Source organism: Varanus komodoensis, unplaced genomic scaffold (assembly GCF_004798865.1).
Source record: "Varanus komodoensis strain SLA01 unplaced genomic scaffold, ASM479886v1 scaffold125, whole genome shotgun sequence".
NCBI lineage: Eukaryota > Metazoa > Chordata > Lepidosauria > Squamata > Varanidae > Varanus > Varanus komodoensis.
In genome coordinates this window covers 219,909-245,583 of record NW_025335360.1, presented here as the reverse complement: position 1 = coordinate 245,583, position 25,675 = coordinate 219,909, and the positions used below count along the sequence as shown (strand labels likewise).

General features: G+C 46.7%; 1 protein-coding gene across 6 annotated transcripts in view; it reads left to right on the top strand.

Annotated features, from left to right (window-relative positions):
- Window positions 1-123: 123 nt before the first annotated feature.
- The window catches only part of DVL3 (dishevelled segment polarity protein 3), a 52,693-nt gene continuing 27,141 nt past the window's right edge, over window positions 124-25,675 (top strand). For all 6 annotated transcript variants that reach the window (XM_044422309.1, XM_044422311.1, XM_044422307.1 and 3 more), the window contains exon 1: window positions 124-297. In XM_044422309.1, the coding sequence (XP_044278244.1) occupies window positions 131-297 (167 nt within the window). In that variant the 5' untranslated portion in view covers window positions 124-130. The remainder of the gene's footprint in view (window positions 298-25,675) is intronic.

The following is a 25,675-nucleotide window of genomic DNA, read 5'->3' as shown; positions in this document are numbered from 1 at the left end:
CCGGCCCGCCGTCCGCACCGCGCCTGGCGCGAGAGGCCGCCGCCGGCCTTGGCGCGGGAGGCCCGGGCTGGGCCGCGCTCGGGCGGCTGCGAGGCTCGGCCCGGCGAGGGGCGTCGGCGGCAGCGGGGCCATGGCGGCGGCGGAGACCAAGATCATCTACCACCTCGACGACCAGGAGACGCCGTACCTGGTGAAGCTGCCCATCCCGGCCGAGCGGGTCACGCTGGGCGACTTCAAGGCGCTGCTCAACCGGCCCAACTACAAGTTCTACTTCAAGTCGATGGACGACGATTTCGGGTGAGGCGCGCGCCGCGCCGTGCCGCGCCAGGCGGACATGCCCCGCTCGCTCGCTCGCTCGCCCCCTTGGCGTGCCGAGCGCGGCCCTGTCGCCCCCGCACCGCAGGCTGGTGGGGGAGCAGGCCCTCGTGGGCGCCCCCCACGGGAGGTAGCCGGGAAGGTCCCTCGAGGGCCCGCGCGCCCCGCAGCCCCGCAAGGGAGAAGCGCCGCCGCGGCCCGCTCCCTCTCAGGAGGGGCCTTCACGCTCCCGTCCCCACTGCCGAGCTGCTGAGTGGGGCTCTCCCCACGCTGGCCCCCGTCGGGGCTGAATCTGGGAAGAGGGCACCGACTCGCTCCTTCCAGGGTTCCCAGTCTAGGGTGGGAAGGAGCAAGGGGAGAGCCCCTGCTTGACGTGGGATCTCTGGTTGGGTTGAGAAAGAGTCCTCTGCCGGAGAGCTGCGGTGGGTAACCTGGTGCAATCCCAAATGCTGGAGGGCCATAATCCCCCTCCGGGGCAAGACGGTTGCTGCTGATGGCAGTCCTAGCCTGCACACTCTGGCGGGCATCGGCTTACCCATTCCCGTTGAAAATACTCGGTGGGCCAGTGCTCTGATTCCCCCATTGTATGGCATGTCGTGTTGTCCAGCACTTACCCCAGCCTTGTTTCCTATAAAGCATTCAGAGGGTACCAGTCAGGGAATGGCTGCTTTTAGAAGCACCCGTTATTTCATCTGTGATTTAGGATGTGTTTTCCCAGCATCCGGGGAATGGATTTAAAAGCTGTCCCTTCCCACCGTTCTTTATAAGAGGAATGCAGAACCAAATGTCATGTCCAGTTTGGAAGCTTTAGGTGGCTTCTCACCACCAGCCATCTCTGCAGTTTTTCCCCATCCTGAAAAGCTGATATGCCTCTTTCATGGCTTAGTTGCTGGCAGTAAGAATGTCCACCTGAGTTTTACTGTTCTTTTGGTCATGCCCCCCTTTCTCCACTTAACATTGGAATGTGGCCACAAAGAGCTTCTCTGAGTGGAATGTGACCCTCAGGCTGAAACCCTCAGCACTGGGATGCTCCATATGTATCCACGCATCACCCTTTGGAGGATGAGATCAGGAGGCCACCTTTGTGAAGCTCATCAGAAGCGTGATCCCACTTGGTCAGCCGTGTAGCGTCATATTCCACAACTTTGATGTGTGGAAGCGCTGATGTCCCTGGTGATGCTTTCTCTGATCTTACCTCCTTAAATGTTTTGCAGAGTGAGTTGCTATTGCTGAATAAATGGTAGAAGGAATTTGCTTCTTCTGGGCTTGACTAGTTTCCTAGCACCTATTTATCAGGACCCTTGCTGCTTCATTGGGTATGCTTTGACCAGGGTTTGTCCACTTCCCCTACAATTCTCCCTTACTCTGAAGGTCCTGTAATTTTCCAGATTCGATTGTATGTCCTAAGACACAAAGAAATTCCTCTTCAAGGAATCAGCTTTCTCTGCCCTCCTCCCTGCCTGCGCTTTTCCCTCTTCTTTCCATGGCAGACTGGTTTTCCCCTCTTCCTCCCTTTTGTAGAATCTCGTCGTCTCTTGGAAAACATACCTCATATCTTGTGGGTTTTTAGATTATTCAGTTTCTGTGATATGAATGCTTCCTAGTTTGCCTTGGCTCCAGTATGTGGGCTCTCATGGTATTTCCAGGGATCAAGTGTGCCTTTGAACATTTGTTTTCTAAGGCCTACAACTGGTGCAGAACCTCTTTCGGTTTGAGGTCCAAATTCCATTCCAGAGAATCTGTAGGGGGCCACATTGCAGGGGAGGGAGGGCTGCAGGCAAAAGAGGTGGGTCCAAATCTGCTAACATATTTGAGCTTTCAGCTCCCACTGCCTGGAACAAAGTCTAAGGGGGGCACTCCAGCCTTTTAAAAGCAGGAGCAGATGCAGAATCCTTGGAAAATCAACAAGCCACCAGTGGCTGTGTCAAAAGGAATGGAGAGGGTCTCTTCAAGAAACTAAAGGGTCAGACTGAGCTGAGGAGACTGGATTTGCCCCCCTCCCTTGTCTGAGGCTCTGCATCCCAGGCCTATATCTTATGCAATGACTTATTTTTGGGAACTGGGCAGCAAATTGGTTAGTTTTGCAGCCCAGCAGAGAAATTTCCTCTTGTGGCAAGAAGCTGCCTCTCCCAGCTTGCATCCTGATTGGACTACTTGCTATAAGAGAATCACAGAATAGAAGGGTTGGAAAGGGGCTATAAGGCCATCAAGTCCAACAGCCCGCTCAGTGCAGGACTCCAAGTCTCCTTGGCAGATGGCTGACCGCCTCTTGAATGCCTCCAGCATGGGAGAGCCCACGACCTCCCTAGGTAAGAGCTGTTCTTCAAGTTCAGAAGAAGTGCATGAACCAGCCTCCTTGGTGCTACATTGCTTAGTAGTGGAAGCGTGTGTGTTGTTTGTTGTTACGTGCAGTCAAATTGTCTCTAACATTTGGTGACCCTATGAATGAACACCCTTTAAAATGACCTCTCCCTGACATCCCTACTTAGCTGTTCTAAATTCAAGGCTGGGGCTTCCTTCATGGAGAGTCTTCCATCTCAAAATGCTTCAGCAAAAAGTGACGTGAGAATCTTTTTTCCTGGTGAACAACCTTTCCATCAGCAGGAAACATTTGATACGTGGCACATTTGAATCTGATTTTCCTCAACTGCATTCTGCAATGATATGCAGTCCCATGGTTTGTTTATTCTAACTTTGTGCATGGCCCCAAAGAGTGGTTTGTACCTAACAAGAAATGTGCAGGCATTTCTGAAGACTTGGGGAAATTGGAGGGAGAAAAATCAATGAAAAGTAATTGTATTCTCCCCATATAAATGAAGCCTTGATATGCTGGTTTTACTGGTTATGTCATGTTTTGCCAAGATACACACTGTCCAGAGAGGATGATAAAATTGTGGCTCATGTTTGCCGGGAGTAAATTTGTCATTCTCAATTTCTGTTGATTTCAGTAAATGTTATGTTTCTTTCTAGCCTCTAGTCTTTCAGTGGAACTTTTGGGGGATGTTGCTGAACAGCTGTTGCTTTCTGGGCAGAAGGGGGCTGCCTCTGTTGGTGAAACACAAGCTGTGGGTATATTGTTTATAAACCAGCACATTAGGATCTTTGAAATCTTACTCTGGAAAAAATTGATATTTCCACTGCAACACTGCCATGTGAGCTGAAAATTTACAGCTCTAAACCAGCTTTCCCTTAATTGATGCCCCCCCCCCAGCTGATTTGGACTTCAACCCCCCAATTTCCTGCCCATCAGCATGCTGGGTGGGGCTACTGTGAACCAAAGTCCAAAACATCTGGAGGGCACCAGGTTGGGGAAGGGTGCTACAAACAAAGGAGGCTAAATGCAGGGCATTGTATGTATTCTGAACTAGATCAACAGAGAGCCAGGGTGGGAAATGACTACAGTGTCAAGTTTGGACTGGGGTATCCCAAGTTTAAACTTTTGCTGGGCTAATATCTGTATCTCAGGCCAAGCTACTTTAGTGGGTTGTTGTAAAGATAATATGGAAGACCCCCCCCCCCGGCCGCCATTTATCCTACTAACTTTGATGCAGTAATGTTGGAATTCTAGTGTGATGCAAACATAAAATACTAGATTTGGGAATAATTCCTTTCACAGTCTGCATACAGAAGAGATGATCTAAATAGAAGTTGTACACATGTGCAATTTGCATACTTGACTGCCTATGGGAGAGCTGTGTGTTTACAAAAACTTGGAAATCTTTTGGGATTCCCTTTGTGTTTTGCAAGGAATTGTGAGTTCAATCAGACCTGAAAGACCCAGACTCAAGCCATGCGCATGCCAGGATGCATTTTGTGGTGTCCAGCAAGTCTGCATTTCTCAGCCTCAGTTTCTCCTCTCTAGAATGGGAAGTTTGACAATCTACCTTATTAGACTAAGTATGTACATAGGCAACCCAGTTGGAAGCATTAATTAGTCAAAGGGAAGAACTTTAGTGTATAGTAGTAGATCTAAATATTCTTTGAAATCACTTTAAGTTACGTTGCAAGTGACACATAGCCCCCCCCTTTCAAAAGATGAGTTTTTACACAGTGAAGCTTGTTGGAGATATTTAGTGTAAATTGTTTCCACTTATGATGAACTTGATCTGAAATTTAAATAATATCAGAAAAAACATAATAGCTGTAATCAATAAAAGAGTTGAATATTTGGCCTTCTTCAATTGTCCTAAGCAGACAATCAAGGTGGTTGCTTAGAATAATTTGCTAAGTGTTTTACTTTTTCTTAAACATCTTTTACTCTTGCAACTATGTTGTGAGACACACCATTGTAACTGGGAATGGAAGCTGAGAGGAGCCGTTTTGCTTGAGGCTATAGAAGGGATCTATGATAGTGGTGGGATATGAGCCTTGGTCAGCTCTCTTGAGACTGCTCTTGTTTGCTCATTGTGGTCAGTTCCTGGATTGTTTAGCCCCAGAAATGGGGGGGGGGGCAGGTGAGAACAAATACATGCAACGCCTCCTATCCCATTCTGCTGCTTTAAGTTAAACACCTAGAACTTGTGTGGTACAGTGGTTAAGAGTGTTGGCCTAGAACTAAGATCTGAAGAAGCCCACTCAGCTGGGAAGCTCACAGGGTGACTTTGGGCCAGTCACTGCCTCTCAGCCCTCCCTCCCTCGCTGTGCTGACAAAGGATAAAATGGAGAAAAGCCACCTTGTGAGCCACCTTAGATTCCTTGCAAGAGGAAGAAAGGTGGGCAATCAGTGCAGTGCAATAAAATAATGTGTGAACCTGGAAAAACTGGGTTAATTCCTAGTTGTTAAACCTTAAACAACCCAGAATTTTCAGGTTCATCTGTCATGAGGAAACCCAGGAAGAGGGCATTCCTGGTTTGTAAACTGAAAACAGAAGTGCATGAGTGACTGAGAAGCAACACACTCATTTGCTTCAGTGTGCTTGCAGAATCCATGGTCAGTAGACTGTAGGTTGTTTTGATCATGCAGACCTGGTCACCAAATAGTTTAACTATGGTGAGTAAAGTTGTTTTTCACATTTCTCTAATGGCGACATATTACAACAAAGAAGCTAAGCTGTGACAAATTGAAAAGGTTCTGTACAAAGAAAGGCGGTAGTAAATTTTGGAAAGAGGACTATGTTTCGAGTTTTATAATACAATCCACAGAGAGCAGTGAGTTTGACCTTGTGGCCCACAAACGATAGGACAAAAATGAAGCATTTAAGAAGGGGCAGCAAATTAGACTGATCTGGGACCCAAAGTGGATAAAAACTGCTGTGAAAAAAAATAACTCTATACCCTAATCCTTTTGAGCGTGGGGATATTTTCAAAGCAAAGCAATTTTTCCAAGAATGCCAATGCAACAAAGGTCCTATATGCACAGTAATAGTTATGTGTTAGGTGGCCCAGACTGGGCCCCACTTCTATTCAAGGGAGGATCTAGCCTTCTACATGACAATGGGGACACCAGGCCTGGAATGTTGCTGTGCTCAGGCCTGGGCTCTTGGCACAAGAGGGACGAAGTGCTAATTTGGAGAAGAGCTTGCTGATGTCTGCACTGGAGATTAACATAAAAACGGAGGCTGGCTTGTCTAGGATGTTGCGAGGGACAAAGAAGAGACAAACTGCAGATTTGTAAGTGTATTGGTCTCAATTTCTCCCCAGATTCAGGCTGGACATCATTTCCCTTATCTCTTGGTATACATATAAGAGACCCCTGGGGCTACTCCCCAAAATTAACACTTTACAAATGGTGGTTCTTGTTCTCTTTTCAGATTCTCTGGCTCAAGGCTGAGCTGGGAACCATACTCATATCTGTGCTAGTGCACACATCAAGGGCTGAAACGGTCATTTTAGGTTAAGAGGGGAAAGAGAGGTGATAACCATGCGCCATTTTGCATGACATGTAGCCATGCAGGCTGTTGTGTTGCGCTGGGCACCCACAGGTGCCCAGCTTGCTACGCCTTGTTGTGTGAAGCCAGGCCGTGTGGCTTGCTGGCGGTGGGTAACAGCTCAAGAACATCCTGTGGCTTTTGGGGGCTTGCTGCCTACTTCAAGAAGCCATGCTCCCCAGGTCTATGCAGCGTGGCCACCCACTGCATTGAGAATAATTAAGCAAATTCTGTTGGCATGTGTGCCCTTGGTGGGGACATAAGCCATTGTTGCTTATGTCTTGCGCTGTGATTGTGTGAACCTGACGAAGTGGTTTTAAGTGGAATTGGATGGGAGCTAATGAGAAGGAAGGACTCCCTGGAGAAGAGCCTGAAGCTGGGAACAATAGATGGCAAAAGAAGAAGGGGACGGCAGAGGATGAGGTGGCTGGATGGAGTCACTGAAGCAGTCGGTGTGAGCTTAAGTGAACTCCGGGGGTGGTGGAGGACAGGAAGGCCTGGAGGAGTGTTGCCCATGGGGTTGCGATGGGTCGGACACGACTTCGCGACTAACAACAACAACAAGCATGGTGTGGAGGCTTAAGTGTGGGGCTTGACCTGGAGGGATGCATTTCCAAGATTCTATTTTCCACTCTAAACTGCTCCTCGTGGTTTTTTGTGAATGTAAGTACGACGCTCTAACCAGAACTCATTGGACAAAGGGTGGAATACAAATGAGGTAGATGGATAAAAAGATAAATAGTAAGGAATCATCTTGATGAGGATGGCCCTACTGGAGAAGAACTTACTCAAGGAAATTTGGAAGGTGCATAAATTGCTAATATTATTTATTCTTCAGCCAGGGCGACTTATTTTATACTGTTAATGTGTTTTATATTTTTAGTGTTTTATATTTTAACTGATGTTTTGTAAGCCGCCCCGAGGCTTCGGCGAATGGGGAGGCATAGAAATTTTTAAATAAATAAATAAAACCATAGATGGGAGCCTGCCAGGCAACGAGGAAGAGCAAATTGTTTTGAATTGAAAGCCAGATGTATGGTTTGGATGTAGATCTGCTGTTACAGGCTTCCCCCGTTGTGCTAGTGAAAACCCATTTTCTTTATAGTCTTTTGTGGTAAATTAAAGGAAGAGGGAGATGTGTTCTGTTATGGCCACCAGCAACTCATTCTTCCCTACAGCCTGCCTTCTGCTTCAGCCTGTAAGAATAATGTACTAGCTTAGGTCAGGGTGAAGGACATATTTTTTTTTATTATTAATTGTTTAAAAAGCTCCCTCCCTGCCTCACACATTCCCTCTCTCAGGGAATTGAATGGTGTGCTGGGATCTTGTATTGATGAGAAGCAATTTATCCTGTTATTTCACAGTGTCTCTGCCCTCTGGTCCGATTAAGCCACACAGTGTGACATCTTCCTTCTAATACTACATGCTGAGGATTCCGGTTTGCATTTAAAAATAAATAAATGACATTCCTTGTGGTTACTGGGATAAAGCTGCCAATTTGGCATTTCTCCCCTTTCTCCAGAAGACTTCTTTCCTCATTCTCTACCCAAACCAATCCGCCTACACACACATCCATCTCTCTCTCTCTCTCTCTCTCTGCATGAACTCAATGGCCAGTTATATGTGTGCAAACTGCCAAGTGTTCATCTATTGTTAGCCCAAGACGATTAATTTATTTTACATACTTTTAATTACAGTTTTTGTTTTTTCTAGTGAAAGTGTGCTGTTGTTAAAAAATATACTCTCCAAATGTCTTAAACTCCCTAGAACATAAGAGCATAAAAAAGCCATGCTGGATCAGACCAAAGATCTGTCTAGGTCAGCACTCCATCCACACGGTGGCAAACCAGCTGCCCGCAGGATCTCCCTGGCAGGATGGGTGCAAGACATAGAAACATAGAAACAGAGCGAGTCAGAAGGGGTCTCCCGGGCCTTCTAGTCTGACCCCCGGCTCCAGCTGGCTCCGCTCACGACATGCCCACCATGCGCATGTCCAGCCTATCCTTGAACACCCGCACCGATGGGGCCTCAACGACCTCTCGTGGGAGCGCATTCTGACTTCTGCCTGCCCAAGTTCCCCAGCAGCTGGTGTGTGCAGCGATGCCACCTCGGGTGAAGGAGGGAGCTCATAGCCCACAAGGCTAGTAGCCACTGGTAGTCTTGCTCATGAATCTGTCCAGTCCCCTTTTAAAGTCAACCAACTGAGTGCCATCACCACTTCCCATGCAGTGAATAGTTTTACTCTCCCCTTGCTGTGAATTTCCCCCCATACATTTATTTTGCTCATTTATGTACCACATTTCTGGTATAAGTAACCTCTTGAAGTGGTGTACAGCAATAAACCGAAGATCAATAAAAACACAGTAAAGATCAGGAGCAACCCTCTCCTGCTTTTTATGAAGGCCAGACTAAAGCTAAACATAGGAAGAGCTGAGGCAAATAAGGCCTTCCCATGGCAGCAAAAGACAGGAGCGTGGATGCTGCCTTAGGCCAAATCAAACTATTGGTCCATCTGAGGCAGTACTGTCAACACTGACTGGCAGTGGTTATCCAGGACTTCAGGCCAGAATCTTTCCTAGCCCTTCCCAGAGACGCTGGGGATTGGACCTGGAACTTCCTCAGGCAGGGCAGATGCTCTGCTATTGTGCCATGTGCTGTTGTCCCTCCCCAGTGAGTCTCCCTGGGGCATGTCCCAAATCGTGACATGGGGTGGCGATCTGGGGTGGAGAGTCATATATTCCTAAGATCTCCCCGTGGGTTTGTGGCTGATTTGATGCTAAGTCTCCTCAGTCAGGAGGGCATCCCTTGGATCACAGGATTTTAACCATCCCTTCTCAGCACTTCCCTGTTTTTCCTCCCTTGTTGCCTCACGCAGCCTCTGCTGTGCACGGATGAGGGCTGAGGCTTGGTCCACTTGGAAGTTTTCAGATATGTGGTTTGTAAGGGCTCCTGTTCGAGAAACCTTTGCAGGCAGCCATGGTTTCAAAGATGGGACTAGACTGGATTGACGGTGTGTGTAGGAGTTTTGTGTGTTCTTCTGTCTTTTTTACTTACTATACAGGAAGAAAAATACATTATTCAGTGCCTAAGGAGATGCAACTACCGTCCAGCCTTTTTTGCTTTTGGTGTTTTCTGGGTGGGGGTCCACATTTGGAGGAGAGAGAAGCTTGGGAACAGCCCTGCTTGATTGGTGACCCACCTTCCAAGCCAAATACCTCCCACCACCTAGGTATCAGGGAGTGCCTCCTGCATGACCCCCTTCCCCTGTCTTTGGTGTTCCAGACAGAGAGCAAAACCTGGTGGTTTGTCAAGTCTCTGCCTTGCCCAGCCACAATGGATGGTGCTGCTTGGCTTATTTGGGCTACACAGTGTGAAGAGCTGCCCCAAAGAAATATATCTGGACAAAAGGAGCCTTTCGGAGGGCATTCATCCGTATGGTTGGCGTATGTCAGAGATGACTTGACAGCACATAACAATGTTCCTTGGCACCGGGAAAAGAGACAGTGCTGATAACACAATTGCACAGCAATGCAAGGGTTGTTTTGCAGAGTTGGACTGGAGGTCTCCAACTCTTCCGTGTCAGTGGTGGAAAGCTTATAGATGGGACCTTCCCAGGGGTGCTCCCGTGTCCCGTCCATGAAGGTCTAATTAGGGCCTGGTTATCGCTGACAGACCAGTCTTCTTGGGTGAACGTTATTAATCCTTTTAAAAAAGCTCTCTAAACTACTGGCTGTCACAATTGGGGATGGTGAATTCCATGAGTTAATTATGTGCTATGTGAAAAAATATTTCCTTTTGTTTATGCTGAGTCTAGTATGTAAGGAGGATAAAGTTTGTTTTTCTATATATAGTTCATGATTTTATGTATCTGTATTTCTCTTTCCTTCCCCACTCCCTCCAGACATCTTTCTAAGTGAAAGCGACAAACCTAATGGTTTCGTATTTTTCTTTTAGGGGAGGCGCTCCAATCCTTTGATCATTTTTATTGCTTTTTCCTATACCTGTTCTAGTCCTCTGCTACTTTTTGACACGCGCTGACCAGAATTATACGCAGTATTCCAAATGTTTCTGCGTGGTAGACAGAATGGTATTGTAGTACTGGTAATTTTATTTTAGTTCCTGCTGCAGTGACTGAATTGTTGTTTTCTGAAGGAATGGGGTTAATATCAATCACTTCATGTATTTAAAGTATTATTGGAAGGGGTTGTGGGACCATGTGAGCTGGTCCAGCCACAGATGCTCGGGTCACTCCCCCCCCCCCATGGGCCAGGCCTTTGGCGTATGCATCTGGGGCACCTCCATGAGAGGGTGTATGTGACTGGCCCAGGACCTTCCTTTGTGTGAAGGCTTTCTGCTTACCTGCATTGATGCATGCATGGAGCTGGCAGGCCTGTGGGCTGGGTGGGGGTGGGCAGAGATGTGAAAGACTGGAAGAATTGGAAAAGCATGTTTAAAAAAAAAAAACAAAAAGCAGAAAAAGACACACGTTTCCTATTTATTTTTCTTCACATTAGTGGCAGGGGAGGAAGCCTAGCCTGTGTGGCCTCATGATCCTAGCATGAATGGCTAAATATTTTATTATTCATTTATGCTATCTGTGTGCTGCCTTTCGGCTGAGAAAAGCAGTATTCAAGGCAGCTCTGTGAGGAGGGTTTTGGATTTTCTCTTGCTGTCTTGAGTGGGGTCTTCAGATTGCCTCCAATCACTTTCCTGGGCAGTGGCAGCCAGTTTAGGCACTGTCACTTGGCATGTGACGTTAGGATGCTCTATTGCCCGCATGTGCGCTTTGCAGCGATTGTCACAGTATTTAATCTGCCCTCCCATTGAGTTTGGAACACCCCCCTTGGAGTTCCAGGTGGGGGAGTGTTCTGCTGTGGCCGAGGGCATGGAGATGCATCCCGTCACCGTTTCTCTGCCAGAGGGTGGAGCAGTATTCACTCCATGGGGTCCATATTAATGGGGAGTGGTCCTTGAGTGGTGGGCTGCACCGGGCTTGTCCTCTTCCCCAGGCTTAGCTGTTGTCAGGGGCCGTCCCACCCCCAAAAGTCGTGCTCCACTGGACACCTTGCTTCTCATATTTTCGCACTGCTTCTGAGCGCATCTCAGGAGCAAGGAACACTGCAACTGACAGAGGAACAGCTCCCTGGACCAAGGTGTAGCTTTTTGAAGTAAGCAAGGCGTTTAGAGTAGGTGGGACGTGGGACTTTGGCCAAGGAGCCTTGGGTTCGGCTCTGTACTTGCTACAAGGCTCGCTGAGGAACCTTGCGTCAGTCTCTCTCTGGACCATTCAGGGTTGCGAGGCTAACACGATGGCGTGCAGAGAACGGTGCATGCTCGAATGAGCTCTTTGGCAGAAGGGTGGCATAAAAATGAACTAAACTGAAAAGTTCGTGCAAAGCAAATAATGTTGTTTGTGTGGAAGCTGTTGAAGCTCCCTGCCCTTGGCAGACTGTGTGCAGTGTCTGGGGAGCTAGGCCTGGGGCCTGTCCGTCCGCCCTTTCCTGTTCAGCAGAGCTGTGCCTTCTGTCTGTTGATCTTCCCTCTCTAGCACAAATTCTCGGTTTCTGCAAAGGAAGGCAGGACCCCCGAGTTGAAAATCCTTCACCTCGGGTCTAGATTTGATACATTCCTCACAAAAAAGAAAAGTCCCATTTTCCATATTTGAGAAAGCCTGGCTAAGCACTGGAACTAATTTTTTTGTGTACAAGACACGCTGTCTGATTGGGCTACAGCTCTTTCCATCAGTGGCACACAGCAATGGGGGCAGGGGGCAGCTTTCCTCTCCTGATTCTTGCAGACGTCTCTCATTTACAGCTGGCGTTTCCATTTTAAGTTCCGAGCAATTCCCTGGTCTCAGCTGGGGAGCGAAAATTAGTCTCCCAAATAATGGCTGGTCAGATGATTAAGCCAGAGATACTTAATTATCACCCAGATTTCACAGGATGTGTCCAGCACTGAGCTTTGCAGGACTTTACGGAGAGGAGAACAAAGAAAGCGCTGCTGGAATTCCCAGCCTGTCAGCCAGGCGCTGCTGGTATTTGGCAGCCTCTTGCACACATGTGCATACGAGAAATGTGTTGATGTGGGCGGAACAGTCCACTGATTTATTTTTATTGTCTGTCCTGCTTGAAATCAGTGCCAGGAGCCTCTATCCGTCTAGCAGAGATGTTTTCCAAACAGAGCATGCCTCTCCTACCGAACACCCCAATGAGTACCTGGTGCTGTGCTCTTCGTCTTGCCTTGCCTTCTGGACACCAGCCATTCGTATTCCGAGTTGACATTTCCTCGCAGGGATGGCTGTTTTCAGGAGTCCCTTGGCTGTGCCATATTCCTGGCAGATGGCGGAAGCGCTGGCACTCGTGGAGAGCAAATGTGGCAACAGTGTTTGCAACCATTGGCTGTACAGTGCGGCTGGTTGGCTTTACTAACCCCCCCCCCCCGCATTGCTTGTCTGGTTAGGCGATGGGGCTGCCTTGCATCAGAGCTCCAGGCGCGTCCTGGATGGCACTACCCCATTTGCTTTTGCTGTCTGGCTCCCAAGGATAGCAAGGCATGTTCTGTCCTTGAGCTGCCTTGGTACCATTCATGATTGCCCAGGTGCACTTGGCCTGGGCTTTCGGACCGAACCATGTGATGCTATTTCACTTTCCTTCACATCTTTTCTCAAGCCTCGCTTTTCCTGTGAGGCCTTCAGCCCTCTGGCCCAAATAATTCATTGCCTGCCCCCTCTGGAGGATCTGGTGTTTTGCCTAAGAAATGGCTTGTACTTCGGTGCAGTGTAACTTGTCATGTTGTGTCGTGTCTTTCTGTGGAGCTTTATGGGAAGGTATATTTGAAAGAGTTGATCCAGTTTAGTACAGGGGAAGGGTACCTGTAGATTTACGCTGGTGATGAGAATTTGGAAGCCCGGTTCTCTGGGTTGCCTGGAGGGGGAGCCGTGGCAATGAGGCACCCTCTGGTGTGTGCCCATCCTGAGTCCCCTTTTACAAGCTCTCCATGCCTTCAGGTACCTGCTTCAGCCCTGCAAGAAAATGGGCCTGGAACAAGAACAATAGTCACCAATCAGCTAGGATGGATTGTTTTCTCTAAACTAGGAGAGAGTTGTTGATTGCTGTTTTTTAATGTGTGGGTTATGCAAAGCTGTTATAAAGCTCTTCGCCATATGAAATATAGCAATTAGGAGCAGATTTTGTAAAATGCTGCTTTCTATTGTAACGCTTTCATCAGGTTAAAAGTGAGCTAACTGCTGGAGGTGTGCTTTTAGTCACTTGGAGCTCTCCTCTGTGATGCAATAAAATGGACTCCCTCTGCCTCTGCCAAGCACGATCTCTGAATAACGGACGTTCAATTTCTACATGGGGAGCACAGTGCTTTACTGTGTGTTACTGACGTAAGGCATTTTCCAGTTCTGAAAAGAATGGCTTCAGATTCTGTATATTTTGGTGGTTTTTGAGGGGGCCATCTAGACCAATCTGCACCGTCGGCAGCAGCAGAGCTGAGCTGCAAAGGGTTGCCAGTAGAGACCCTGTGCCACGTCAGGCCTTGTTAAACCAGTGAGTCATCCTTCCCCTCTGGCTACTTGGAAGTGAGGACTAGCCTGGCTTTCTGGTTTAGCCTGAACTTGCTCGTCTTATTCTTAAGCTAATAATGAAGCAATTGCAGAAATTGTTTGATCTGCGGATGCTTCTTTAAGATTAATTTCTAGGATTTCAGATCTGGGGTGGTTGCCCTTTGGGTCTTATGCATCTGCTGCCAACAGACAGCAAGGGGCAGTTCACACAATCAAATAATCCAGTGTGACCTAATTAAGCTGTGGGGGGCACCAAAGTGTGCCGGCTGAAGCTATGAACTATGGCTTATTGTGTCCTCAGAACCAGGGCAGCCTGGATTGTTTGAGAGTTAAATCACCCTGCATAATGCTTGGCCTGTCCTGGAGTTATGCGAGGGTTGTTTAAATCGAAAATAAATAAAAATAAAACCCTGTACCTGGGTTCAGGTAACATGACAGACTGCAGCTGTGGCTTGAATATTCCAGAAGCACATCCCACCTCAGCTTAAGACCTGGATCATGAAACACGGGTATAAGTGTCAATATTTTGTTTTCTAGCAGGACACATCTGGCATCTAAAACACCTATTCTGGAACCTCTTCTCACTGCTGAGAAGGGTTTCTAGCAGCAGCATTCTGCATAAGAGCTCACTTCAAGAATGGTGCAGACGATCTGGTGTTTACGCATACTTAGGTTCAGTTGAGCACCGTACCAATCCATGATCAAGATAGCATAATGTTTTTTTGCCGTGATGTAGGAAACGCTGAACCAGGGCCTAGGACTGACCAGCAAATCAAAACTGGAAATGAGGGCTTTGAAGTCAGTTTCTCAGCTGTGGCTTGGTGCAGTATTTCATGGCAGAACTGAAGACCCATACTGGGGGCTTGTGCTTTGCTTTCAGAGGCTTCTGCAGATGTAAAGAGAAATCAAAGAAGCAGATCTAAATCATGAGGGCACCTATGTTTGGAAGCTCAAACCACGGTTGGCAGTCCAAGCCATCTTTTGACTTTTCTAATCAAACTGGGACATGAATTCGCTCCTTTCCAGTAATTCTCCCCTCCCCAAATGATCTACCAAGTTTGCAGTAAGAATAGTAGTAGTAATGGCACAAACATAGTAATCATAACAGTAACAATAATTTCAAAATAGGGTGTCTTTAAATCCATCCCTGCTTCTTTTAAAAATATGTTCAGCCCCTGGATGATCCTGACTCAAAGTTCAAGTCCTGAAGCAGGAAGAAACGAGCCACTCTCTCCTCGGCTGCTCACATGCCCAAGAGGCAGTGCACCTCTCTGTCTCCTGCACCATGGGCCCTGTGAGTCAGTTTCTAAGCTGCCCCGTTGCTGTTCATGGCACCCTTCCCTGGGAATTAGGAAAGTTGCTGACAATGCGTAAAATGATGCAACCCATTGGTCCTCATTTGTGCTTGGTGAGATCATCAGATTGATGTGGGGGTGGGAGAAGGGCAGTAAAAACATGCTGAATGGGGTGTTTGTCATTGCATATCAGTGGATTCCTGGGTGATACTTCTCTCTGATGGAAGTATTTCCTGCCAGAAATGGAAAAGCAGGCTGAGAACTCTTATATTCCAGTCCTTGCATATCACTGCAGTATATAACTCGGCTCTCAGGTATTCCTGGCTCTTGGGCTCAGTTAGCCTAGCCTTCAGCTCTGCCTGCTGGTTTTCTGTTGGAGAGAGGATGCGGCGCAGCGTCTCTTATAAGGCGCCATGGGTGCGTTCAAGTGGCTGCTGGGAGCACAGTAGGGCTGAAATGCTCCAGTGGGTATAATGCTTTTTGCCTTAATGCCAGTTTCAAAATGGGGATCTACAGAGGTTATAAAATCAGACTATGCATTTCCACTTGAGCTTTTTAATTAAAATATTTTTTACTTCCGGAATGGGTGGCTTGCTGTACAGTACTGAAAGGTTTCCATTTTAATTTGGGTATGAGTGGGGTAACTTCCAAAAAGTTGGTAGCAATTGGATTTTGGAACAAAACCCTTGACAGATTAGACTAGGAATGGCGAGGGGGTGTTTTGCTGGGTTCTGCAGTCTTGCTTTAGTAAGTTGAGAGAGAAGTGTTTAATTTCTTAGCCATCCTGTGTTATGCTACTGCCGCATCAAAGAAAGTGTATGTTTGAAACTGTTACCCTAACGGACAGCTATAGTAATATGAAAGTCCAAGCTATTTCAGTTATAAAATAGTCTGACTTACTATTACAGATCAGAAAGTTAAGTCAGATAAACAGTGAACCAGTGAAATGTTGTGGTCATCATGAAAGGCACAGGTTTAGGAAGGAGACAAGCATTTCATAAAAGATCTCAAGATAATGCGGGGGCAGAGTGCAGACAGTGAGGGACTCGGCCTGGGCTGCCCTTCTCAGTACCTTCAGTCATGGAGAAAGTCCAAAAGGTGAGGCTGGGGAGGTGACCGTGACCATGCCCACTGATTTCATCCAATCCATGGGGCGGGGGGAGAAAATCAGACTCCCATTCAAAAAGGAGAGAACCTTGGAGTGGGTCTGCAGCCAGGGAAACTTCTAAATGCATGTGGGCCCTCACCATGCGTTGCTTTCAGATGCACCCTCAGTGCGTCAGCCGCAGAGGGGCAGCTTTGCAAGCCAGGTGTGCTTGTGCTTTCTCCACACACCCTTCCTCACTGGAGACTGATGGCAGAAGGAAGTGATCAGGGAAGGTGTGGAGCCCATGCGAGACTGGGAAGTCCTTGATACCCATGGCTGTGTGACGCAAGGGAGCTTTAGTCATGCCCTCGCTGCCTAGAGTTGCTGCTTTAAACACAATGGGAACTTCTCTTGGCAAGTGTGATGAATGTTGTTATGGGCACTATCTACCTTCCTCCTGGCTGGTAGAAGGAAAATAAGGTGGGGCTGAGAAAAGCCCTCCCCAGGTTTTATGCTTTACAAAAGTCAGGACATGTGGGCACTGGTTATTCGTCTAGATTTACGCCCCTAGTAAGGAAACAACACATTGTCCTTGTATTAAGCCAGAGCTATTGTGTAACGGAATCCAGATGTGTGATGGAGCTGTAGCAACCTGCGGAAATTCCCGTTTACTGCTGGTAAGCAGCAAAGCCGTTTGGCCGTGGCAAGAGCGTTGTGGCTTGCAGCCTTAAAACCACTGGCCAGCTGGCCCAAGCCACCCTTCCCAGCTCAAGAAGCCATGCAGCTGGCGGTAGCACTCACACAGCGACAAGTCCCTTGTCAGAACTCATGCCTGACATTCTGGCCCAGTTGTGTTGCAGTGGGTCCTAGTGTGTGGCATTGGTGGAGCGTAGCATAGAAAAAATCTTTTGAACATTAACTATGTCTCGCACCAGCGGGTCCCATGCACCCCACCAACTAATTAATTAATTAATTAATTATATTTATATCCCACCTTTTTCCCTTCCAAGGAACTCAAGGCAGCTTATATAATTTCCCTCTTTTCAATCGTATCCTCACAACAACAGTTCTGTGAGGTAGCTTGGCTGATAGTCAGTGACTGTGAGCTTCTTGGCCAAGAGGGGATTAGAACCCAATTCTCCTGAGTTCCAGTCTAGTGCTCTAACCACTAGGCAGCACTAGCTCTCATTTTGTATGCAAGCTCCATCCACGCTGTGCTCTGCAAGGAAATCTGACAGTGCATGTGGGGCCTCTATTTGGAGTGTCCCCAAACAAGGTAACATGCCAGGGTGCGCAGGCTTGGACAAAGCATTTTCTCTCATAACTCGCCAGTTTTGCGGCAGTTACTATTTTGAGGCTTCTGTAAATTCACTTCATGTCGTTTATCTGGCACTATCCTGTCCTCTGAGCTAGAGAGCTTCCAAACTAGCTGCAGCATATTGACTTTGGAAGAAACACACACTCTTTGAAAGCTGAAATGTGGCCAGGCCCTGCTACTGAAACGTTTTAGAGAGAAGACCAAGTCAAAGTGGAAGCCGTGCACAGTTTGCTTTCATTAGCTGGGGCTTTTATAATTTAGGATTACCCTTGGTTAGCATTTCTAGCTCTGTCAGTATTTTGGAGAGAGAGGAGAACACCCTGCTTCTTGAGGGGTGTATGACTAGAAACTGGGAATAAAATAGCATAGAATAGTAGAAGAGTTGGAAGAGACCTATAAGGCCATCGAGTCCAGCCCCCTGCTCCAGTTCCACGTGTGGTTGCCCATCTGGCTGCAGGCCCATGCCATTCCAGCTTTGCAGATGTGGCTTAACATGCTAGCTTGATGTATGCTGAGAGAACTAGTAGGCGAAGTGGCCCTGATTCTGTGTACAGTTGGCCCTCCGAGTCCTCTGCAGGCATAGACATGTGGCATGGAATGCAGCATCAGCCCTTTTCGTCCACAGGCAGTATGAAGCTCGTAGTTTGGCCAGGTCTTCGTGTAAAGAGTGGCCATTTGGCCTTCTGCACTTGCCTGGAAAACGCAGCACCTCCTTCCACCTCAGGTTGCAGTGCACCTGTTTGCAACAGGCATGTGGGGGAGGAATGGTAGCTTGCTGGTTAGCCCTGACTGGGGCTTTTTCCTTACATATGTGTTCAGTTTGTCCCTTGCCTTTCCACTAAATGGCACCGTGAACAATGGAACAAACACAATAGTTTAAGAGGACTTCTCTCATCCATCACGGGCTATGAAACCATGCCGGAGAAGATTATTTCAGAGAAACTAGCTCCCCCAGAGCCCAGGGCATCTGACTAGGAATGTCTCTGCCCTGTTTTAGCTCGGTTCTAACTAAATGGGTGCAGTCGGTAGGGCTCTTGAGGCCCTTGGGCGCCTTGTCTCATACTTGTTGCTTAGTTTTGTTGCCTGCCAGGTGACTTGAAGCATCCTCTGGTTCTTTTTATCCACTGAGCCTTCCATAAGTGAACTGGTGGCATAGCTGCAACCAAAGCTTGGATAGAAAGGTTCTCTTGGGCTTTTGAAATCTGCAATCTGATTTAGTGCTGCTGTCTTGTCTGTTCCGCAGCAATGTTGTTTCAGCGAGTGGTGCACAGCTTCAAATTTTGGAATTGGTCATAGAATTCGTTGCTTTCCTAGAAAAAAAGGACAGAAAAGAGTATTTCTACCACTTTGCAGATCTGGTCTTTTCCAGCATCAGCTCTGCCTTGTGAAATCTCAGCAGGGGCTCTGTATGGTATCCAGGAGTCCAGCATGGGGCATCAGGAATAGCAGAAAAAGAATATATAATAAAAAATGGCAGCTTTTCTTGGAGCAGAATTTGTGTTCCCTTGGCCCAGAACTTGCTTTCCATGAAGAGCTCTGTCCTAATTCTATTTGTTCCCCCAGCTAGCACGGCAGGATAGTCGATCTTAATTTTCAGAAGTGCTTAAAACTGAAGGCTCGATTTTGTGCAAGTTTAGACAGAAAAAAGGCTTATGGCTTTTGGCGTACTGAGATCTGTAAGTCTTTTATTTGCCCAGCCTTGCAGAGGGTTCCACCCGTGGTGGCTTGTACAAGACAAGACTCATTGGCACAGGAAGCTAGAGTGCGGGTGATGGAGTGGTTGAAGTGAGACTAGGGAGATCCAAGTTTTACTCCCTGCTCAGCGATGAAGCTCACTGTCCACAGGATCCCTCCTGCAGGATGGGTGCAAGACCTCTGCCTGCCTGAGCTCCTCAGCAGCTGGTGCATGCAGGCACGCTGTCTCTGCCAGAGGAGGGAGCACATGGCCAGCAAAGCTAGTAGCCACTGATAGCCTCCTCCCTCGCCCATGAATCTGGCTCATCCCCTTTTAAAGTCATCCGGATTGGCCGCCATCACCTGGCAGCAAATCCCATAGTTTAGCTGTGTGCTGTGCAGAGAAGTCCTTTCTTTGATCTGTCCTAAGCCTCTCCCACCAGGCAGCTTCATGGAATGGCCCTCGGCTTGAGTGTTATGGGAGAAGGGGAAAAAGTCTCCCTCTCCACTTTCTGCATACCATGCATTATTTTGAACACCTCTATCATGTCCACGGTGGATTTAAATCTATTTAATCACTAGTGAAATCTATTTGATTTGAAATCTATCACTAGTTAGTAAGATTTGAATCATGGTTTTCTACATAATTTGCTTGCCTGCCTGCCTTACCTGTAGGTAAAGAATCTCCATTAAAATATTCCTAAACTGGGTCTCTTTTACAGCCTGCTATCATTATAGGTTTTCCCCCCAAGGAAAGAATAATATGATATACCTCAGGCTTAGACACAAAACGATCTAAAGGCTTGTGGAGGAGTCTGCAAAAAAAGGTTTCACTGTCATTTTTCCTGCTTCCCGCTCCCTCCTCACACCTTCTTGTTCTCCTTGCGCTTAGTTACTTGTGCAGATCTATTCCACTCCCAACCATCTTATATACACTGAACTTTTTGAAATGTAGCACTTCAGCAGTAAGGGTATCCTGTATGCATTGATTTGCAAAGGAGCAATGAGATTAAGGTGTTCTTCTCAAGTATATATATTTATTTTATAACATTTTTGCTTTGAAGAAGCATATGATCTCTGCAGACACAAATTCACAGTTTTGAGAACTGTAAAACCAAGCATCTGTGATAATATCTTCTAAATAGAAAAATTGCCTAATGATCTTACAGAAACCTCTGGAAGAGTGTGACATTATTCTAAGCTAGACAAGTTTTCTAAGTTGTTGTAGCTGCTACTGATAGGGGTTGCTCCAGCTCCCTGACCATTTTAATTGTCCTTCTCTGTACTTTTTCCAACTCAGTAATGTCCATCATGGACTTGCACGTATGGTCCAGTTGTTGTGTTTGCTATTTTGGACTCTGACCAGGACTGGCCTTTCTACCTGAAGAAATCCCATTCTTTGTGCCCCACGTAAACTGCAAAATAAGTCAGTTTGCAAGCATGTTATTTATTTAGTATAATCCTGCTAACGTTGTTGGCTGTGTTCTGCACAGATTTTCCTGCATTTGAAATGCTTGTTATCTATCCTATTTGGACATTACAGGGCTGGTGGTTAGTGAGCTGTTTGTGGTGAGGCGTTTTCTCCGAGGTGCGCAGGGTGGACGGAGTGGGAGTGCCGTGCTCTCCTTTCTCTCTGCTGCCCAGCCCCTTCTCTCCCTCCTGCTGTGCTGAGGCTTTTCCAGGAATGAGCCGTTCTGCTAGCAGAGCGCATTCCACAGCCTCTGGCAGAAGGCTTTGCCTGGTGCTACGCCAGAGCCAGGCCCATCGCGCCAGCCAGCGCTCTTGCCAGGCTCGGGGTTAGACCTGGAGCTAGCGCAGCCAGGAGACCAGCTCTGTGTGGCTCCTTGCTTGGCGGGTGGCTCTGCCTGGACCGCTGTGAAGGCCTCAGTGGCTGGGGAGCCCGGAGCACAAGGCAGGGGCCTGGCTTTCCCTTCGCTGTGCTCTCCTGGGCCTGCAGAAACGGCTTGGGAGGAGGCGGAGTGTGGAGGGCTTGGTTTTAAAGAGATGCTTTGTTACGGTTGCATGCGATCCTTCTGCCCCTGTGAATCTCCCTGTGTGAATCTTGAGGGTGTGTACATAAGACCACCCTCTGACCAGCTTAGCGGGAATAATAGGCCTGCAGCAGGCCTGCGCAGGCAGTTTCCTGGGTCTGGAGTAGGGCTGTATTTCAGTGGCGGCTCACTTGGCCCATTGCCACCGTTCACTGGGCTAGGGGGCAAAACACAGAAGGCATGGAAGGTCTTACTGCACCATCATATAATCATGTCTAGTCACACCATTTAACTATTTTAATTACAGAGCCCCAAAGCAGGTCACTGATGTGTTTAGAAAGGGTTCATGCAGTTGCCTTTTATCCTAACAGCAATTTCTGCTTTTGGAGAAGATGTGTCAGGCTTCTAAGAAGCCCCTCACCTGGGGTGAGTAAGTTGTGCCTCTGACCTTACACAAGATGGGGCTTTTCTTCCTTTCAGGCCACAACTGACTAGGACAGTTAGATATGTGCAGCGTATTTGTGGTTTGTGGGTAATAAAGGTGCAAGTTCAGATATGGCAAACAGCAGGTTTTCCTAGCTGGTAACATATTATCAGAACTACTTGCATTGAGAATAATGTAGATAGTGCTGTGCAGTATAGAAGACAGAGATCTTCCATCATTCGAAGTAGCAGCAGCTCATTGCTTGCAGTTTATCATTTTGGTGAAATTTAGGGTTGGCGGTTGGAATGGTGTTCCTGCAGTAATATAGATAATAAACACCATGATTTTTCTGAGTATTATTTTATTGAAATGAGTTGCCTATGTTCTGTTTTCAGTTTCTGTCCATAAGTTATCTATTTAAGGGTACAATCTTAGGATTGCTAGAAGCTTTATAGACGGCCAAAGGCTAGGTCAGTGTCTGAGCTCTGACCTCCAAAAGGTGTTCCAAGCTTTGAACTGGGATTCCAGCTGCAGAGCATCCTCCTTCCACCCCCTTTCCCTGGGCTGCCTCTCCGCGGGGGAGTTGTGGGGGTGGGATGGGCAGGGCGGTGGTGAGGCTCCAGCGGGACATGCAGAATCCTGTCCTCTGCTCCTCCTCCTCATGAGCTGGAGCAAAAGAAGCCATCTTTGGCCGGGTGGGACAAGCACAGAGCCAGCCCTTGGCTCGGCTCCACACAGCTCCTGTGCTGGACTGGATGCTCGCCATCTTCTCAGTGAGAGCTTGGAGGATTGTAGGCGGCCACTTTGGATGGTGTCCTACATTACGTTACTTATGTACTATGAACAATTCCCAATGGGGAACAGCATTTTGTGCTAGGGTTACTCTCCTTGCCCCCCCCCCAAAAGAAAGCCAAATCATGGGAAAAGTACTACGAAGAAATGTTTTTGAAGCCTTCTGCTTCCAGTTTTTTTCCCCAACTGGATGATGTTTTAATTAAACTGCTGCCTTTTTGTAAGCTACTTGAACCCTTCAGCATATAAGTATTTTCCAGAAAATAAAGGCAATAAGCCCCAATGCTCCTGGGTTTGGTGGAGAGACCTTCCTAGCAGAAGCGGCACATCCTGTGCATACTGGCAGAGAGCTTTGTGCCTTATTAGCCTCTGACTCTGTGGCTGTAAAGGTGAAGAAGATGCAGTTCCGTGTGTGTCTGCCAGACTTTCTGCTGCATCCATGAGGGTGGAAAGGGGCATGGCTGTCCTTCACTTGACAGCTTCTTCGGCAGGTACATGTCCATTAGCAGGACATCTGCTAGCAAGATATGTCACAGGCAAGCAGTTTTACAGCAAAAACACCAACAGACATGGCCGAAGCAGAGCATCATTGCCTCAGGCTTGTATAATGCAGATCACTAGGGATAACTTCAAGAGGATGAGTGGTATTATGCCAAGGTGGTCCTTTGGCCCTGTGCAGATTACCCTCCCCCATTGCTTAAGTAAGGGCTTGCCTGTTGGCTTGCAATGCAACCCCTGCCATAGTGTCTTCTGGAGCTCTTGGTACCTCTTCCTTCTTGCATTTCAGTTCAGCTCAGTTGTTGGATTGGTTGCAACACAGGATGTAAAAAATTGACGGCATGCTCCATTCAGATTAAATAGATGCATTTTAGCCTTCTGGGACTCAAGGAACAGGTTTCTTTGATGTCTCTAAACACCAGAATGGGGATACAAGGCATTGTTTGGGTGGGGCAGATTTAATTGGAATGGAAAACCCTATTTACCTTCTGGAATTTTCTAGCCCTCTTCTCTGTGGCTGTTGAGTCAGATGGGCAGAAAAAGTCTGCCTTCAAAGACTTCTACAACAGGAAGAAGTAAGGATTCCTCATTTTGGCTTAGTAACTTCTGTAGCTAGATGGGGCTTTTAAATGCCAGCCTTTGCATTTCCAAGCCCATTTTCCCAAAAAGTTGTTGGGGGCACTGGGAGAGTATGGAGGATGGTGGATCTTTATTATCAGCATTGATCCGTACAGGCTTCCCTGGTCTTTAGACATACAACCCTGTGTATGAAGTTCCTTGTTCCTTTTTTGTTTCTGCAGAATTCGAGGGCATAGCCAGGGATTCACATGTGCCATGTTTGTGTACAAGCACAGAAAAGCCACACAAGATGGTATTTTTTACTGCCTGAAGATCCCCCCCCCCCGCATTTCTTTTGGGCATAAAACAGATAGTGGGTAATACCTGATAAATTATTTCAAAATCAGTGGGGTGGCTATAATTTCCAGTGGTTTGAGTGGGGGCTCCAGTATCTTCTACCTTGTTCATATTAGTTCCTTAATGTGAGCTGTCATGAAGCTTATAGGAGATCCTTTCCTGCGGAGGCATTGTAGTAGCAATTTAAATAATTTTCCAGGCCTCCCCAAATTGTCCTCCATTCCTTCTGTCATCTTTTTTTTGGTGTCTTGCTGACCTCTACAGCTCCCTCATCCAATAAGAAGTCTAAATTATGCAAAACAGTGAAAAAGAAAGAAAAGAGGAAAGAAAAGTTCACAGGGACAAACAAAGACAGGCTAAATTATATAAGGCTTGGTTCTCCTGTGCAAAAGTCTCATCGCTGGACTGGACCACTCTGCTGTTCTTGGTGTAATGAGACAAGGGGTGTGCCTGAATGGTATGTGCAGATAAGAGCAATTGAGGATTGTCAGCCAACAACCAAAGGTGTGGCTACAACTTCCACCAGGATCGGTAAAGCCCATACCCTGCCCCAGGCAAGTTTCTCAACATTTAGGCAGTACTCCCAGACTACCCAGCAAGGATGGCCAGAAACATATATACCAGAACATGAAAAATGGTTTCTCGGGGGTTTGATCGAAATAAAGTCTCCTGTGCTCCAGAAACAGGTTTCATTATTCATGGCACAGTCATGCCCCTGGGGAGTCTTGGATTTGCCTGAAGAGCTCAAGATTCCTAAATATGCAATCAATCTTTTGCCGTCTTCTGGAAGTAGGGCCTCTCCTATTAGTAGTGAAATGGCTGAGCAGAACCGCTTGCTTTCATTTTAGGGCCAGGGAAAAATATATTTCTTCTCCACCCAGTTTAATAATTTTAATACTTTATTTTAATAATGGATGTTGTTATTATTATTATTGTTATTATTATTATTATTATTATTATTACATTTCTATGCCGCCCCTTGCCGAAGCCTCAGGGCGGCTTACAACACTTAGATGCTTATTAATATTACTGTAATTTTGTAAAGAAAATTAAGTAAGTTTTATTATTATTTTCTACAAACTAAAAAAAAAAAACTAGAAGCATCAGTCATCAAAGACATCAGACCTACTGGGTCAGTCCCCCATTTTTTTGTATAACAATCTGTAGACATATTCAAATCTAAGCATAGTCCCGTTTCTCTAGCCAATAATAAAAAGAGTTCCAAGTTTGATAGAAGTACGTATCCTCTTTCTCCTTCAGAGACAAAGTCAGCCTGTCCATTTCAGCACAGTCCAGAATCTATTTTAAAATCAGTTCATCAGTGGGTGGTTCTTCACTCCTCCAATGTTGGGCAAATACAATCCTTGCTGCAGTAATTACATGTAGAATCAAATACATTGCTTGTTTATCAACATCATCAGGCACAATGCCTAATAAAAAGACTTCAGGTTGTAATTTTGTAAATTTCATTGTCTGTCTCACCTGGACATGTTTTTGAATGATCTTTGGTTAAATTATCAGTTTCTTTTATATATATATATATATATATATATATATATATTAATGATGGTTTTAACGTTTTTGTCTAGTTGTAATTTTGCTGTTGCTTACTGCCTAGAGCAGGGGTTGGCAACCTTTAGCACTCAAAGAGCCATTTGGACCCATTTCCCACACAAAAGAAAACACCGGGAGCCGCAAAACCCTTTTGACATTTAAAATGAAGATAACACTGCAATATTGTTTTTTTCCTTAATGCTATGTATATCTCCATTATGATTTAGCTGCAGCTCTTGCTCAGGCACTAAAAACTGTTATTTTTAATCTTACATTATAAACTAGTAGGACTCCTTTCATACATTTTGAATAGGAGAACAGCTTCCTGAAGAGTCAAAGTCAGTGCTAAAGGGCTGCATGCATTAAACAGCAAAC